This window comes from Erinaceus europaeus, chromosome 1 (genome assembly GCF_950295315.1).
Source record: "Erinaceus europaeus chromosome 1, mEriEur2.1, whole genome shotgun sequence".
Lineage (NCBI taxonomy): Eukaryota > Metazoa > Chordata > Mammalia > Eulipotyphla > Erinaceidae > Erinaceus > Erinaceus europaeus.
The window spans coordinates 19,899,703-19,917,093 of NC_080162.1; the positions used below are offsets into that span (position 1 = coordinate 19,899,703).

A 17,391-nucleotide genomic window follows, 5' to 3' on the forward strand; every position below is an offset into this window, starting at 1 on the left:
GTTTGTTTTTCCTCCAGGGTTATTGCTGGGGCTCAGTGCACCAGGAATCCACTGCTCCTGGAAGCTATTTTTTTCCCTTTTGTTGCCTTTGTTGCGGTTATTATTGTTGTTGTTGTTATTGGTGTGGTTTTTGGGTAGGACAGAGAGAAATGGAAAGGGAAGGGGAAGACAGAGATGGGGAGAGATAGATAGACACCTGCGGACCGGCTTCACTGCTTATAAACCAACCCCCCTGCAGGTGGGGAGCTGGGAGCTCAAACCGGGATCCTTATGTCGGTGTGCGCTTAACCCGCTGCGCTACCACCCGACTCCCACAGTTCTTGCTTTTAACCTTCCACCAGTGACAGAAGACTTGGGGTCCAGTTCTCTGGAACACTGCTCAACAGGAACAGCAGTGTGACTGGAGGCGGGTTATATGTAATTCTCACCATCCAGCTACTTATTCTCAGAAGGGGCAATCAGTAAAGATGATGCAAAAAGAGTTGTGGGCGTATCAACCTGTCAGAAGGGAATTGTCCTGAGAGAATTACCACCTTGGTCACTATCAGTGGCATTCTGCAACTCACTGAGTGTGAAACAAGTCCACGTGGTCATGTTGGAGACTCTTTCCCAGTCCCCTCCAGAGGACCTGACCACCCCATACCAGTCCAAACCATCAAGGTCTCCAGTCTTCAGTACAGGTGATTAGGACAGCTACAACATATACAGTGTGTGCCTCTACCCTGGCCTGGAGGGACCAGCCCAGCTTCAGAGGCCTAGACCATTCAAGGCCTGACCATGAAAGGAGGCAAGTTACATCAAGTTCCACCAGTCGGCAATGCAACAGTCTCTTCCCCCAGACATATGGGGACAATGGATGCAGAGCGATCGGATGCATCTCCTCGGCCTACTTCTTCTCATAAACTTGCCACTGCACATGATTCATAACTGGATGAAGTGACTGCACAACTGGATGTCAAGGTATCAAAGTCAATGAGATTCATCAGCTGTCTGGGGTACAGGTTAAAACTGTTAACCCAGTGTAAGAATAGAGGTTACCATCACTACAGTTGTTGCCAGTTACCTGGCTCAAGATGTAATCACGCCAGGTTTTCATCTTGAGCATAGCCCCCACCACACTGAAGGAAGCTTCAGTGCTATAGTCTCCTTCACTCTTTTTACCTCTCTACTTCTCTGTCCCTATTTAAAAGAAAAAAAAAAAGAATCTATTTCTAGGTCAGAGATGAAGCTCACTGAGGAGGGCATGTGTCTTGGCATGTGCTCGACCCAGTTCCAAGCCCTGGCGCCACAGAAAGTACAGTGCTGAGAAAAGCTGCAATGTTTGGGTGACTCTTCTCTCACTATTTTTAGAGAAAAACAGCCTACGAGTGTAGAAATAAAGCCTCAAGACCAAAAATAAATAAATAAAAACTATTTTTGTGGCATTTACTTTCTTGCTTTGCCTTGTGGTACCCCTATGATGTGAAGGTTGCTTCTCTTTTTTTTTTAAATATTTTTTTTTTTACGTTTCTACTTCTTTTTTTTTTACATGCATAACATGTAAAAATATATAAATAAATATTTTTTTAAAATTAAAAAAAAAAAGCAAAGATAGAAAGTGTAATTAGTACTTGTTCAACTAGAAAAGTCATTAGGTTCCAGAGAGAGAGACAGAGAGAGTTTCTACTTTTCAGTATAGCATGTCATGGGCTCCTTCCACCCACTCCCTTCACAAGAGCACTGCTCAACTCTGGGTTATAGTGGTGAGGGAAATTGAACCGGTTGTTTCTCTTTATGCTGTCCCATAACTTCCTCATGTGATCTTCATTTGTTTTAGTTCTTTCGGCTGCGTGTGTTTACAGCTTCTTCTACCCTATGCACCACCTAACCACTTGGCCTCTGGCTCCCCTCTTCTGTGGTGGACACCTTCTCTATACTGTATATTTTACTTCCGTGACTACATTCTTTACCTCTGATTTCTGTTATGACTTCTCTCATACTTTCTCTAACTTTGTTGAAGAGTTCTTCCATTGAATTTCTGATTTCAGTGATCATCTTTAGGAACACGATTGTGGAGTTCTCTTTAGGAAGTTTACACGTCTCTACTGAATTTGAGGTTTCAACAGTGTAGTTAACTTCCTGTTTTGTCATTACATTAAATATCTCATTAGGGTCTGGGCTAGGTGTCTGTGATGAGTGAGCCTGGGCAGTGACCATGTGTTCATGGTCACAAGTGTCTTGCAGGTGCTATACAGCACCAGAAGACGAGTTAGATAACTACCAAGAGTTTAAGGATACAAGTTCTCAGTATCCACTTGGTTGCAGTGGGCATGGATTCAGGACTGAAAAGAAACATGTACACTCTAGGGATGGTGGGGAATAGAATCTGGCAGGCTGTGGGCTGGCAAAGGACAGCTCTTTCTGGAATCTGCCCGTAGGTTCTGTGACTATAGAGACTGAATTTCAGTCATTCACCAAGGCTAATCTCAGCAAATTCTCATTCTTAGAAGGGTGTTGACACAGCATCCACCTAGTTTATGGCTGTTTATTACCTGTCTCCAGTTGCTAGTAAATTAGAAGTATAAAACTGGAATAGGACTGAGGTACCAGGATGTTGTCCTCCCGTTTACCAGAATAAAGTTTTTTTCCTGGGGAGAGAGTGTCTCTCTCTGTCTTTGCCTCCTGTGTGCTGACCTTTTGCCCTTTGCTGTGGAAACTTGTTGGTCCACTTTTATGAGTGTTTTTCCATGTACTGCTGATTCATGTTGTCATTTACACTAACAGGAAAATACTGATGCGCCATGTGCTGCCATTTTGAACCTTCCCCCATATATAACTTTTCCATTTAGTGGGGGAATTAATGGGTGGTTTATAGTCAGTAGTAAAATACAGTAGTTTGTGCATGTGTAACATTTCTCAGTTTTCCACATCATGTATAATATTATTTTTTTAAAGATTTTATTTATTTATGAATGAGAAAGATAGGAGGAGAGAGGGAAAGAACCACACATCACTCAGGAACATGTGCTGCCAGGGATTGAACTCAGGACCTCATGCTTGAGAGTATAGTGCCTTAGCCACTACACCACCTCCCGGACCACTCATGTATACTAATTAACAAGATTTCTTAATTTAACCTTTTATTATTTATTTATTTTTTGCCTTCAGGGTTATTGTTGGGGCTCGGTGCCTGCACTACGAATCCATTGCTCCTGGAAGCTATTTTTTTCCCTTTTGTTGCCCTTGTTTATTAACATGATTTTTTTTTAAGACTTTTAAAATATTTATTTATTTACGTATTCCCTTTTGTTGCTCCTGTTGTTTTATTGTTGAAGTTATTATTGTTGTTGTTATTGATGTCATTGTCGTTAGATAGGATAGAGAGAAATGGAGAGAGGAGGGGAAGACAGAGGGAGAGAGAAAGATAGACACCTACAGACCTGCTTCACTGCTTGTGAAGCGACTCCCCTGCAGGTGGGGAGCCAGGGGCTCGAACCGGGATCCTTAACTGGTCCTTGCTCTTTGAGCCACGTGCGCTTAACCCACTGCACTATCACCCGACTCCCATTAAAATGATTTTTTAAATTATATATATACATACATATACATATATATATATATATATATATATATATATATATATTTTTTTTACCAGAGCACTGTTCAGCTCTGGCTCATGGTGGTGCGAGGGATTGAACCTGGGACTTCAGAGCCTCATGCATGAGAGTCTGTTTTGCATAACCATTATGCTGTCTACCCTCCGCCCTAACATGATTTTTAAAGAGAATATATCATCCACATTATATATATATATATATATATATATTTCCCTTTTTTAAAAAAAATATTTTATTATCTTTATTTATTGGATAAAATTAAGAGGGAAGGGGGAGATAGAGAAGGAGAGAGACACCTTCAGCGCTGCTTCACCACTCGAAAAGCTTTCCCCCTGCAGGTGGGGACTGGGGGCTCAAACCTGGGTCCTTGCACATTGTAACATGTGTCCTCAACCAGGTGCAACACCACACACACAAACACACACACACACACACCCCAGAGCACTGCTCAATTCTGGCCAATGGTTTTGCAGTGGATTTAACGTGGGGCCTCAGAGCTTCAGGAATGAAACTCTTCCTACATAAGCATTATGTTCTCTCCACAAACCTCATTTGTTTATTTTTATGGGGGAGTCAGAGAGACACAGAGACATACCAGAGCACGGCTCTATCCTGGCAGCTGAAACAGGCATGGAATTATTGAGCTCTACACACTTAGCTACCTCCCTCTCATTGCTGTTATTATTTTTTACACACTGTATTATTTTTTTAGTGATTTAAATGGTTATTATTGCGATAATATTTGTGTAGATATAAAAAAAAAGATGATGGTCAGGGGAGTTAATAGTTAACAGCAGAGCCAGGATTCAAGCTTAATTTTTTAAAAAGATTAGCTTTTTTTTAAACTTTATTTTATTTGCTAGAACAGAGAGAAATTGAGAGGGAGGGGGAACTAGAGAGGGAGAGATCCCAAGTTCAATTTCCAACACTGCATGTGCCAGAGTGATGCTCCATCTTTCTCAGTAATAAGTAAATCTTTGGGGCCTGGTGGTGGCATACTTGGTTGGTTAAGTGCATGTATTGTCAATCACAAGGACCCAGGTTCAAGCCCCCTCTCCCCACCTGCAGGGGGGTAAACTTTTCAAGCTGTGAAGCAGGGCTGCAGATATTTCTCTGTCTCTCTCCCTATCATCCCCTTCCCTCTCAATTTCTGGCTGTCTATATCCAATAAATAAATACAGATAATAAAAAAATTTTTTTAAAGGGAGGGCCAGGCAGTGGCACGCCTGGTCAAGCACACACACCGCAGTGCACAAAGACCCAGGTTCAAGCCCCTCGTCCCCACCCGCAGGGGGAAAGCTTCACAAGTGGTGAAGCAGGGCTGCAGGTGTCTCTCTGTCTCTCTCCCTCTCTGTCTCCCTTACCCTCTCAACTTCTCTCTGTCTCTATCCAATAATAAATTATTTTTTTAAAAAATAAATTAATTAAATTTAAAAAAGAGAAAGAAAGATAGCTTACCAAGTAGGGCAAATGCCTTGCCTGGTTCAAACTCTAACACACGGGAAGGTCTACAGCACTCAAGGAAGCATTAGTACTATGGTATCTCTTCCTCTTTTTGTCCCTCTATTTTTCAGACAGAGACAGAGATAGAGAGACAGAAAGAAAGACACCACAGTACCAAAGCTTCCTTCAGTATAGTGGGGCCAGACTCAACCAAGGTCATGTAAGTGACAAAGCAAGAGCATTATTCAAGTAAGCTATCCTGCTGGCCCTTTCTGTCTCACATTATTACTACTTTTTTTGTTTAACTTACCAGAATACATCCCAGCTCTGGTTAATGGTGGTGTTGAGATTGAACCTGGGACTCAAGGCTTCAGACATGAAAGCCCTTTTGCAAAACCACTATGTTATTTCCCCAGTCCTCTGTATCACTATCTGAATGAAAAATCGGCCCCGGACTTGTGACACTGCATGAGCAAGGTCCCAATTCCAATAATAATAATGACAACCACGATCATTTCTACCCTAGAACACTGCTTCAAGCATTAAATGACGTATTTCATGTAAAACAGCATTACACTCATACTGTGCTCAGTAACAGTAGCTATTCTCTTTGTTTGCTTCCACAGAAGCAGAGACTCTGATTCATTTATTTACTTATATATTTATTTTCCCAGAGCTTAGCTCTCTGGCATATCGTGACGCTAGGGATTGAACCAGGGACTTTGAAGCCTCATGCCTAAGACACAACCACTATGCCACGACCCCAGCCCCAATATCCATTTACTTTCGACACTCCATTAAGTATAACTTAAAATCTTTTGAATGTTGACAACACGGAGAAAATACTACCATATTTCCTACAATGTATACAGTCCTAAACTGTGAAACTAAAAAAATAAAAAAAAAACACTAATAATCTGACAGAATAAGCATAACAATGGGGTGCAGACACCTACCACAGGAGATGAGAGAGGCAGTAGTCATGTGTCAACAGTCTTTTATAAACATTATTTTCCCCAGTAAAATGATTTGTAGGGTAATGATAGTGTCACTGAAGTCGGTAAACAAGCCCCCACTGCTGAATGTGACGGTGATTTGAAGGGGCAGGTGGGGCACACCCAGTAGCAGACTGCACATATCACCATGTGCAGAGATCTGGGTTCAAGCCCCCACTTCCCTCTTCAGGGAGAAAGCTTCAGAAGCAGTGTGACAGGTGTATCTCTTTCTTTCACCTACTCACATTCTCCTTTCCTCTCAATTTCTCTATTAAAAAGAAAACGGGAGTCGGGCGGTAGCACAGCAGCTTAAGTGCACTTGGGAAAAAGCGGAAGGACCCACATAAGGATCCCGGTTCGAACCCCAGCTTCCCACCTGCAGGGGAGTCGCTTCACAGGCGGTGAAGCAGGTCTGCAGGTGTCTGTCTTTCTCTCCTCCTCTCTGTCTTCCCCTCCTCTCTCCATTTCTCTCTGTCCTATCCAACAGCGACAACATCAATAACAACAACAATATCTACAACAATAAAAAGGACAACAAAAGGGAGTAAATAAAAATGAATGAATGAATGAATAAATAAATAAAAAGGAAGAAAAAGAAAAAAGGGGGGCAGCCACCAGGAGTGGTAGACTTGTCATGCAGGCACCACCAAGCCCCAGTGATAACCCTGATGGCAAAAAAAAAAAAAAAAAAAGCGATAAAAAAGTTTTTGGAAAAAGGGTGGGGTACAGCATAATGTTTATGCAAAGAGACTTTCATGCCTGAGGCTCTCAAGTCCCAGGTTCAATCCCCCACACCACCATAAGTCAGGTTTTTTGTTGTTTTTTTTTTTTTGCAATTTAATCATAATTTAAAACTAAAGTTAGTATAAACAGACCCCCCCACTGCTGAATTTGAGTGACTTAAAAAAAGTGATTTTGGGGGCTGGGCGGTAGTGCAGCAGGTTAAGTGCTCATGGTGCAAAGCGCAAGGACCCAAGTAAGGATCCCAGTTCAAGCCCCAGGCTCCCCACCTGCAGGGGGGGGGGGGGGGTCACTTCACAGGCAGTGAAGCAGGTCTGCAGGTGTCTATCTTTATCTCCCCCTCTGTCTTCCTCTCCTCTCTCAGTTTCTCCCTGTCCTATCTATCCATAATAATCACAACGATTAAAAAAACAAGAATGGCAACAAAAGGGAAAAAATAACTTCCAGGAGCAGTGGGTTCATGGTGCAGGTATCAAGCCCCAGAAATAACCCTGGAGGCCAAAAAAAAAAGATTTGAAGGGGCAGCTGGTAACACATCACCTTTATTTATAAGACAGAGAGGGAAGGTGGAGAGGCAGTGAGAGAGGCACCTGCAGCACTACTTCACCACTCATGAAGTTGGGGACTAGGGCTTGAACCTGGGTCATCGTGCACTGTATTAGGTACACTCAAACACCTGCTCCCCCCCCAAAAAAAAAAAAGTTATTCATTCCCAAGAGTTGCAAAACGAGGCAGGGAGACACTCTCATAGTAGTGTTCCAGACTGGCATGCCTGAGACCAGAGGTGACACACCGAACCCCTAGTGTCAACAAACGCTGGAGTTCAGCAGTGCTTTAGTCTCTCCTTAAAATAAATAAAATTAAAAGAATTACAATACACTAAGAGGAATTCTTAGTTTTGTTGTTGTTTGTTTCGTTCTGTTTTCTTTTTTTAAAAATATTTATTTATTCATTTTTCCTTTTTGTTGCCCTTGTTTTTATTGTTATAGTTATTATTGTTGTTGTTATTGATGTCGTCGTTGTTGGATAGAACAGAGAGAAATGGAGAGAGGAGGGGAAAACAGAGGGGGAGAGAAAGATAGAAACCTGCAGACTTGCTTCACCTCTTGTGAAGCAACTATTCCCCTGCAGGTAGGGAGCCGGGGGCTTGAACCGGGATCTTTGTGCCGGTCCTTGTGCTTTGCGCCATGTGCGCTTAACCCACTGTGCTACCGCCCGACTCCCTCTGTTTTGTTTCTTAATAGAGACAGAGTATGGAAGCTTATCTGTGCAGTGGGGGCCAGGCTTGAGCCTGTGTCCTACACATGGCAAGGCAGCACACCGCTCATGAGAGCTATTTCGCCAACCCAACATTTATATTTTAATTCAACTGTAAAGAGCATTAAGAACTTAGTCATAACAGAATTGCAAAATTTCAACTCACAAGTTAATAACTATTAAAGCTTTTAACACAGTTTATACAATTTGCTTAGTAAAATGTGCACATAACACTACTGCAAACTAGTATAACACTCAGGAACGAGAGGGGTGGGAAAATCCAATCGTAAAGGACTTGCATTTTCCTGCCATGCAAAACTCAAGTGAATGATAAAGAAATTAATCTAATATAAAAGAGCAATTCATTCTAATTAAAGGGGCTAAAAACATGTCACATAGGAAATGAAATTTGAGCTGAGCCATAAAGAATGAACACAATTTTATTAGGAAGAATAGATAAAAATCTACTTAAGACTGATAGCAAACTAGAGTGCAAGATTCTTGTAACCAACAGTAAATACACTTCTGTAATAAAGGATGAACAGCTAATAACACAACTTACTTAAGACCAGGTAAATCCCGAACACTGGCTCCTATTTCTTCTGCTTCTGGGTACAACTTCTCTACCAGTTCCAAAGGGCCCCAGATAGTTTTGTTATAACTCAAAAATGATTTTCTTACTGAAAAAAGAAAATATAATACAGATGATGACATCAACATATAAAATCATAGTAATGTCCTTTAAAATATTTAGTATGTCTTCCTTCACCCACATTTAAGAAGGCAGCTGTTTCTGATTCTGATATATATATATATGCACTTGCCTTTCCCTGACCATCTTGTTTTATTTATTTATTTATTTATTTATTATTTATGGTTTACCGTTGACAGTAAAATACAGTAGCTTGTATATGTGTGACATTTCTCAGTTTCCCAAATCACAATCTAACCCCCACGTCCTTCTCCACCATCACGTTCCCAGGACTACGCCCATCTTTAATCCTTTCTCCTACTTCTCTGTATTACATGGATGTAGATGATTCTGATATTTTAAAGTATCATAAATATGCACGTTATTCTTCCCTATCAAAATATGCCAGCAAGTAATTAAACTAAAGCTTTAACAGGACAGGGAGAATGTTTAGTAGGTAGAGTGGAAGATTGGAAGGCTTGAGGTCCTGGGTTGAGATTCTGGCACTACAGTAAGCAAATAATATTCTGGTCTTTCATAAGATCTTAAAAAAAAAAAATAGGGAGTCGGGCGGTAGTGCAGTGGGTTAAGCGCAGGTGGCGCAATGCGCAAGGAACGGCCTATGGATCTCGGTTCGAGCCCCCGGCTCCCCACCTGCAGGGGAGTCGCTTCACAGGTGGTGAAGCAGGTCTGCAGGTGTCTGTCTTTCTCTCCCTCTCTCTGTCTTCCCCTCCTCTTTCCATTTCTCTCTGTCCTATCCAACAAGGACATCAATAACTACAATAATAAGAACTACAACAAGGGCAACAAAAGGGAATAAGTAAATCAATCAATATATATATATATAAAAAAGAAAAAGAAAAATATAGGAGTCAGGCGGTAGCGCAGGGGACTAAGTGGATGTGGCACAAAGCACAAAAACCAGCATTAAGGATCCCAGTTTGAGCCCCCGGCTTCCCACCTGCAGGGGAGTCGCTTCACAGGCGGTGAAGCAGGTCTGCAGGTGTCTGTCTTTCTCTCCCCCTCTCTGTCTTCCCCTCCTCTCTCCATTTCTCTCTGTCCTATCCAACAACAATGGCATCAATAACAACAATAATAATAACTACAACAAGAAAACAAGGGCAACAAAAGGGAGTAAATAAATAAATATTTAAATAAATATAAAGAAAGAAAGACAGAACCAAAGAGACTGGAACTGCATTTGCACAGCATTCCCATCCCCGAGATCCTAGAGGTCCCTAGTGATATGAACACAAGGTGAGTGGCGCTCTGGTCTCTTCTGATCTATGTATATATTTGTAGAGAAAGCAGAGACAAAGATCTTCATTTTCTTCTGACCTGCTTGCTGAAAGAGTTTGTAAATAATGGCCACAGTAATTAAATTTTAAGCTCTTCTCTGAATTTATTGTCCTTTACTTGATGAAATATGTGAAGTTTGTTCTTTTTTTTCATGTTTATTTGTTTATTTATTTACTTGTTGTATAGAGACAGAAATTGAGGGGGAAGATAGAGACAGAGACACCTGCAGCCCTGCCTCACCTCTTGTGAAGCTTTCCTCCTGCAGGTGGGGACCAGGAGCTTGAACCTGGATCCTTGCGCACTGTAATGTGCGTGCTTAACCAAGTGCGCCACTGCCTGGCCCCGTAAAGTTTGTTCTAAGGTTACTTTGTGCTGATTAGTTTTCTCTTCCAAGGAAAACAATCGACTATTTTGGTTATTCTTCTTGGGTAACGTATATGATAGGCACATTGGATGTACAGGAAATAGAGTCAATATCTAAAAGGAAATATACAGCGGTTTGATGACTGTGCTGCCTAGATTTCAACGTAACTTAGAAGGAAAAGTCAAGTCACAACTCTTGATGTTTCAAAGTAAAATAACTATTTTAGACTCACTCAATAAACTGATCATATCAATCTAATAGGCCTGCAAACTATTTTAAAAATTTATTTTGATACCAGTAAAGAATGAGCATATATATATCTTTTTTAATACTTATTTATTTTCCCTTTTGTTGCCCTTGTTGTTTTTCATTGTTGTTGTGGTTATTATTGTTGTTATTGCTGCCGTTGTTGTTGGATAGGACAGAGAGAAATGGAGAGAGGAGAAGACAAAGAGGGGATAGAAAGATAAGACACCTGCAGACCTGCTTCACCGCCTGTGAAGCGACTCCCCTGCAGGTGGGGAGCCTGGGACTCGAACTGGGATCCTTCCGCCGGTGCTTGTGCTTTGCGCTACCACCCAACTCCATCCATCTATTATTATTATTTTTTAATATTTATTTTCCCTTTTATTGCCCTTGTTGTTTTTCTTTTTTTTTTATTTCCTTTTGTTGTCCTTGTTGTTTTATTGTTGTAGTTATTACTGATGTCATCGTGGTTGGATAAGACAAAGAGAAACGGAGAAAGGAGGGGAATACAGAGAGGGGGAGAGAAAGACAGACACCTGCAGACCTGCTTCACTGCCTGTGACTCCCCTGCAGGTGGGGAGCCAGGGGTATCCAAATGGGATCCTAACACGTGTCCTGGCGCTTTGTGCCACATGCAAGCGCATAACCCGCTGCGCTACTGCCCGACTCCCTCCATCAATTATTTTTAAGGAAAAAAGAAAGTCACAGAATACCTATTACATGATGCTCATTTAACTAAAATGGAATTTAAAAAAGCAGAAGAGTGGTCCAGGAGATAATGCAGTAACTGGAGTGCTGGACTTGAAAGCATGAGCTCCTGCATTCAGTCCCTAGAATAGCATGTGGCAGAGTGATTTTCTGAGTTTCTCTTTGCATGTTCATGAAAAAATAATGTAAGTAGAATGATGGGGGCTGGCCAGTGATGCACCTAATTAAGCACACACATGCACAAGGAGCTGAATTTGAGCCCCAAGCTCCACCTGTAGGGGGAAAACTTCACAAGTGGTGAAGCAGGGCTGCAGGTCTCAGCCTCTGGGTCTCGGTCTCTCTCTCTCTCTCCCTCCCTCCCTCCATCCCTCCCCCTAAATTCTCTCTGTCCTATCCAATAAAATAGAAAGGGGGAAGGGGAAACAAAAGGAGCAGTGGATTTGTATTGCAGGCACTGAGTCCCAGCCATATACCTGGTGGCAGTTAAAAAAGAAAGTAGAGGGCAGGGGTAGACAGCATAATGGTTATGCAAAGAGACTTTCATGCCTAAGGCTCTGAGGTCCCAGGTTCAATCCCCTGTACTGCCATTAGCCAGAGGTGAGCAGTGCTATGGTAAAATAAATGAAATAAATAGAAAAAAAATAAAATAAAATAAATAGAATGACAAGGATAAAATGAAAAGTGTATATATGTCATTTCATTCTGTGTGCTTATAGATGGTTTGATTCTTGTAAAAAAATTACCATTATTTATGAAATTAAAAATTATTTTAAGTCTTTAAAGAAAAATAAATGAGTACATCAAAAACTGCACATATAGTCCTTCACATTTGATGCCAAGGTTCCTCAGTTTTAAATACATTTTATTCAAACCAGTTAGGTAACTCTCTCCCTTTTTTCTAACCTTGACCCCCACTTTCATACACCACAGACTTCTATACCTCCAAAATACCCAGGCTCCAATTTTACCAACAAAGAAAGAAATATCCCTTTCATTTATAATAGCCACTCCCAGTATCTGACTTTAAATAAAAAACCTTTTACACAGCTGCTGCTAACATCAACTAGAGATTAAAACTACCTACGAATATATAAGTAGTTATTATAAGCGAACAAACCGTTATTAAGCAATGGATATTAAATAACTAAGTGTGAAACAAACATTTTGCGAACAACAATAATTCAGCATGAACAGTACAGAAGAATATAATATAGTTGATCACATTATCAGTATAGTTATAATCTTCACAAACTGTTTACATATCTGATGGGCTGTCAGAAAAGTCATGTGCTATTTATTCTATGTTTTTCAATGTAAAAATGAGCCGTGACTTTTCCAACAGGCCAAAACAATAAATACAATAACCCAATCCAGACAACAATTTTTCTTTCTTTTATACTTTTTTTTTTTTTATTGCCACCAGGGTTATCGCTGGGGCTCGGTGCCTGCACTACAAATCCACTGCTCCCGGCAGCCATTTTTTTCTATTTTACTGGATAGGACCGAGAGAAACTGAAAGAGGAGGGGTAGATAGAGAGAAAGACAGACACTTGCAGACCTGCTCATGAAGCGGACCCACTGCAGGTGGGGAGCAGGGACTCAAATCTGGGTCTTTGTGCATGGTGATAGACTGTGTTTAACTGGGTGAGCCACCACCCAGCCCCCTGTGGCAATTTTTCCCCAGATATGCCACAGAGGTTATATTTCAACAATTATTTTAATGGATTTGTTCAGTAGCACTTAAACTATACAAATAAGAATTCATATCAGACTCATCAAATTGAAAAAAATTAAATAACTATAATTGCCCTAGAAAACAGAAACCAGTTCAAAGTATGTTGAAAAAAAAAATCTAAACATCAAAAAATGCTTTTTACACAGCACTAACAACTAACCACTTTTTTAAATTTAATTTATTGTTGCCCTTGTTTTATTATTGTAGCTACTATTGTTGTCGTCGTTGTTGGATAGGACAGAGAGAAATGGAGAGAGGAGGGGAAGACAGAGAGGGGGAGAGAAAGACACCTGCAGACCTGCTTCACCGCTTGAGAAGCGACGCCCCTACAGGTGGGGAGCTGGGGCTCAAACCAGGATCCTTATGTCGGTCCTTGTGCTTTGCACCACCTGCACTTAACCTGCTGTACTACAGCCCGACTCCCAACTAATCACTTTTTAAACACCATTCATTAGTAAACATCAGTGGCATATTTTCTTCCAATATAAAGTGTGAAGTAACAGTAACTATGGCCTAAAAAACAATCACGTTTCCAAGGATGTTTAAGATGAAAGGGAGAGATTCTAAATTTAACAAGAACAGAATTTCAAATCTCACAATACCTTTAAGGCCATGTTTCAGACAATGTTCCATGACAACGAAGAACTGCTGCAAGGGGGGGTAGTCAGAATCCAAGGTGCGGCCGAAGCTCAGAGCAGACTCAATGAGTCCTTTGATACTCAGTTTAGCCATGTTTAACAAGTTTGCTCTCTCTACGGCTGTGGGGTCTTTTGTAGCTGAAAGCAGAAGAAAGGAATCCCACGTAATTTCTAAGACATAACAGTGAAAAAGACAAAAACCCTTTCTTCCCCCCAAAACTAAGTCATGCTGAAAAAAACCTTCTCTCTCTCTCTCTCTCTCACACACACACACACCATAGAGTACTACCTAAGCCACTCCCAGCAGAGTTTATTATTTTTTACTCAAGATCCTATATATACACTTACCATTCTGTGCTACTGATCTTATTCTGCACTAACCTCTTCAGGGAGAATTAGTTGGTTGGTGTTGTGTTTGCTTGCTTGTTTGACTAGAGCATTACTCAACCAGCTCTGGCTGATGGTGGCTTCTGAGAATTGAACCTGGGACCCTTTCAGTCTCAGGCATGACAATCTGTTGATTGTTTACATTGCTGTGATATCTCTCCTATCCGAGTTATTTTGGGTTTACTTTGGGGTTTTTTTTTTTTTATGACTCTCTATAGTGATGAGTAGGGAAATAGATAACATGTTTAAAGGTCTCAGCAAAAAGTAGAATGGTCCAAGAATGAATTCAAGAAAAATACAAATATTCAGCATGCACTGGGAAATATGTAACAAGGAGTTAAAATGCTAAGATTCCAGTATCACCCACAACAAACATTCAATTCTTTTTTTTAAAAAAAGATTTTATTTATTTATTAATGAGAAAGGAGGAGAGAGAAAGAACCAGACATCACTCTGGCACATGTGCTGTGGGGAATCAAACTCAGGACCTCATGCTGAGTCCAAAGCTTTATCACTGTGCCACCTCCCAGACCACAAACATTCAATTCGTTCACTCATTTTAAATCTCTCTCCCTCCTCCCCTCATTGAAACCGTAGTTGTGTTGCAGACAGGGCGGCAGCACTCCCAGTTAAGCACACATAGTACTAAGTGCAAGGATCAGCACAAGGACCTAGGTTCGCGCCCTCCCCCCCCACCTGCATGGACGAGACACTTCACAGGCAGAGAAGCAGGTTCGCATGTGTCTATCTTCCTCTCTCCCTCTGTATTTCCCTTGGCTCCCAGTTTCTGTCTATTTAATGAAATGGGGGTGGGGGGAGCACCTGTACTTGTGTTGCATGATTTCTTGATTTTCCCAAAAATCAACATGAGCCAGGAACTGGTTTCACATTAAAGTTCTCCAACTCTTCTGCACAACTGACTCAGTTAGCACCACGCTCACTGATGCATCCAAGCTAACACTTTCAGTCCACAAGTGTATTCTTTCCCACACACTGTACTCTTAAGTACTTAGAAAATCTGATGCCGGGGCCTGTGGTGGAACACTCAGTTGAGCACACACGTTAGTTACGAGGCTCAAGGATCTCGATTCAACCCCCCCCCCCGGGCCCCAACTGCAAGGAAGCTCTACAATAAGTGAAGCAATGTTACAGGTGTCTTTCTCTCTCCCACTCTGTCTTCCCCTCTCCTCCTCTCAATTTCTGTCCTATACCCTGGGGTAGATAGTATAATAGTTATGCAAAGAGACTCTCATGCCTGAGGCTCCAGTCTCAGGTTCAATCCTCAGCACCACCATAAGCCAGAGTTGAGCAAGGCTCTGGAAAGAGTAGAGTGGAGTGGAGGAATAGAATAGAATAGAATAGAATAGAATAGAATAGAATAGAATAGAATAGAATAGAATAGAATAGAATAGAATAGAATAGAATAGAAATAGAAATAGAATAGAAATAGAATAGAAATAGAATAGAAATAGAATAGAAATAGAATAGAAATAGAATAGAAATAGAATAGAAATAGAATAGAATAGCAATAGAATAGAAATAGAAATAGGAGAGAATGAATCTGATGCTTCCCAGCACTCTGTTCACTGTTGTGAATAGCAGAAGACTGAAACACAATAGCATTTGATAATCTCTGATGGTGTCTTTTCCCTTCTGGGAGTCAAAGTCCAGGGTTTCTGATGGCCTAGTAGTCAGTCTACTTCTCATGCGCGAGCTAGGCACGAAGCCTGGCACTGAATCCTACAGCAACTTCAAAAGCAAACAGCCACAGCTGCTGTGCGCAAGGTGCGTGGTGGAAAATCCCACGCACGACATCATTTCTGCAGATCTGCCTGGTGATCATGACTCCCTCTTATCCTTTCCGGGGCAAAACTGCTTGCTGTTGACTATTCTGTGATGACTCTCATTTTTCTTGGCAGAGCCGTCACAATCCATAACTTCCGATGTGACCACCGGACAAAGGCGGGGCCCGGGCAGCTGCCCCGGGAGCAGGTGGGAGCTGGGCGGCAGCAGCAGCTCGGCCGCCGGAAGTGCCCGCGGGCCGCAGCCCCCAAGCCCGTCCGCAGCCGGAAGTCGCCCCTGAGTCTCGGGGCGCCCCCGGACCCTCGCGGAGGGCTCACCCGGCGTCCCGCACAGCACGGCCGCCCCTGGGCGCCAGGCACCCAGGTCGACACCTCCGACGATGCTGCCCGCTGCCATCCCCTCCCCCTCCCCCCAAGCCCGAGAAGTCACCGGGCCCCGGAGCGCCGCCCGGACAGGCCCAGCCGCGGGTGGCCGGAAGCCGTCGGGCCGCGAGGCTCCAGAAAGCGACCCGGCCGGAGCCGGCGCGGGGCGGCCGCGTTGCCATGGCGACTCCGGCGCGCTCGGGCGTCCTCCGCGGGCCCCGGCGCAGACCCGGCCCGCTCCCCGCTCCCCGCTCCCGACAGGCTCGGTCGGCCGGCGGCAGCCTTCCGCCGGGGACCGAGAGCCCAGCCCGCTGCGCTTACCCATGGCGGCGGCGGCAGAGACGCAATCTCGGCCAGAGACTCCCGCGGCCCCGCCGACTGCGCCCGTCAGACGCGCCGCAGACGCCACGACGACCGCGACCCGGCGCCCTGCGGCCCACAGCGCCCCCGGCGGCCGGCGGACAGCGGGGCTGCGGAGAAAGAAACCCGCGGCTCCCACAGGAGAGAGGAGGGGAAGACAGGGGGAGAGAAAGACAGACGCCTGCAGACTTGCTTCACCGCCGGGGAAGCGACTCCCCTGCAGGTGGGGAGCCGGGGGCTCGAACCGGGATCCTTACGCCGGTCCCTGCGCTTTGCGCCACATGCGCTTAACCCGCTGCGCCGCCGGCTCCCTCGGGATTTAACTTTAATTCACTGCAAGCCTCCACTTTATAGCACCGAACACATTGAAAGTAAATCACAGCTCTTCCAAATGATTACATGTCTAGAATATTGGAACCAAAACTAATTGGCAATGATAAGTAACAGAATTTCTCCCCAGATTCTTCTTTCATGAGGATTTCCGTAGCCACATAAGCCTGTCAAGGAGCAGTCGGGGGATGGCAAGATAGCTCACCTGGATAGCGCACCTACACTGTCATAGAGGAGCCTCAAGGTCGGGAGGTGGAGCAGCGGATCAGGCATTGGACTGTCAAGCATGAGGCCCTGAGTTCAATCCCCGGCAGCACATGTACCAGAGTGATGTCTGGTTTTTTCTCTCTCTCTCAATAAAGTCTAAAGAGAAACCAAAGGGGAGAACCCTCGATGTTATGGTATCTCTCCCTTTCCATTTCCCTCTTCCTCTCTT

At 43.2% G+C, this 17,391-nt stretch overlaps 1 protein-coding gene across 4 annotated transcripts in view; it reads right to left on the bottom strand.

Annotated features, from left to right (window-relative positions):
• Nucleotides 1-16,819, bottom strand: part of RUFY2 (RUN and FYVE domain containing 2) — a 68,710-nt gene extending 51,891 nt beyond the window's left edge. For 3 of the 4 annotated variants that reach the window (XM_060195524.1, XM_060195650.1, XM_060195644.1), the window contains exons 1-3: nucleotides 16,587-16,666; nucleotides 13,678-13,851; nucleotides 8,595-8,712 (exon numbers count right to left, since the gene is read on the bottom strand). In XM_060195524.1, the coding sequence (XP_060051507.1) occupies nucleotides 8,595-8,712; nucleotides 13,678-13,851; nucleotides 16,587-16,590 (296 nt within the window). In that variant the 5' untranslated portion in view covers nucleotides 16,591-16,666. Of the gene's footprint in view, nucleotides 1-8,594; nucleotides 8,713-13,677; nucleotides 13,852-16,586 lie in introns of all 4 variants that reach the window. The other variant, XM_007524161.3, reaches the window with a different exon arrangement.
• Nucleotides 16,820-17,391: the final 572 nt, after the last annotated feature.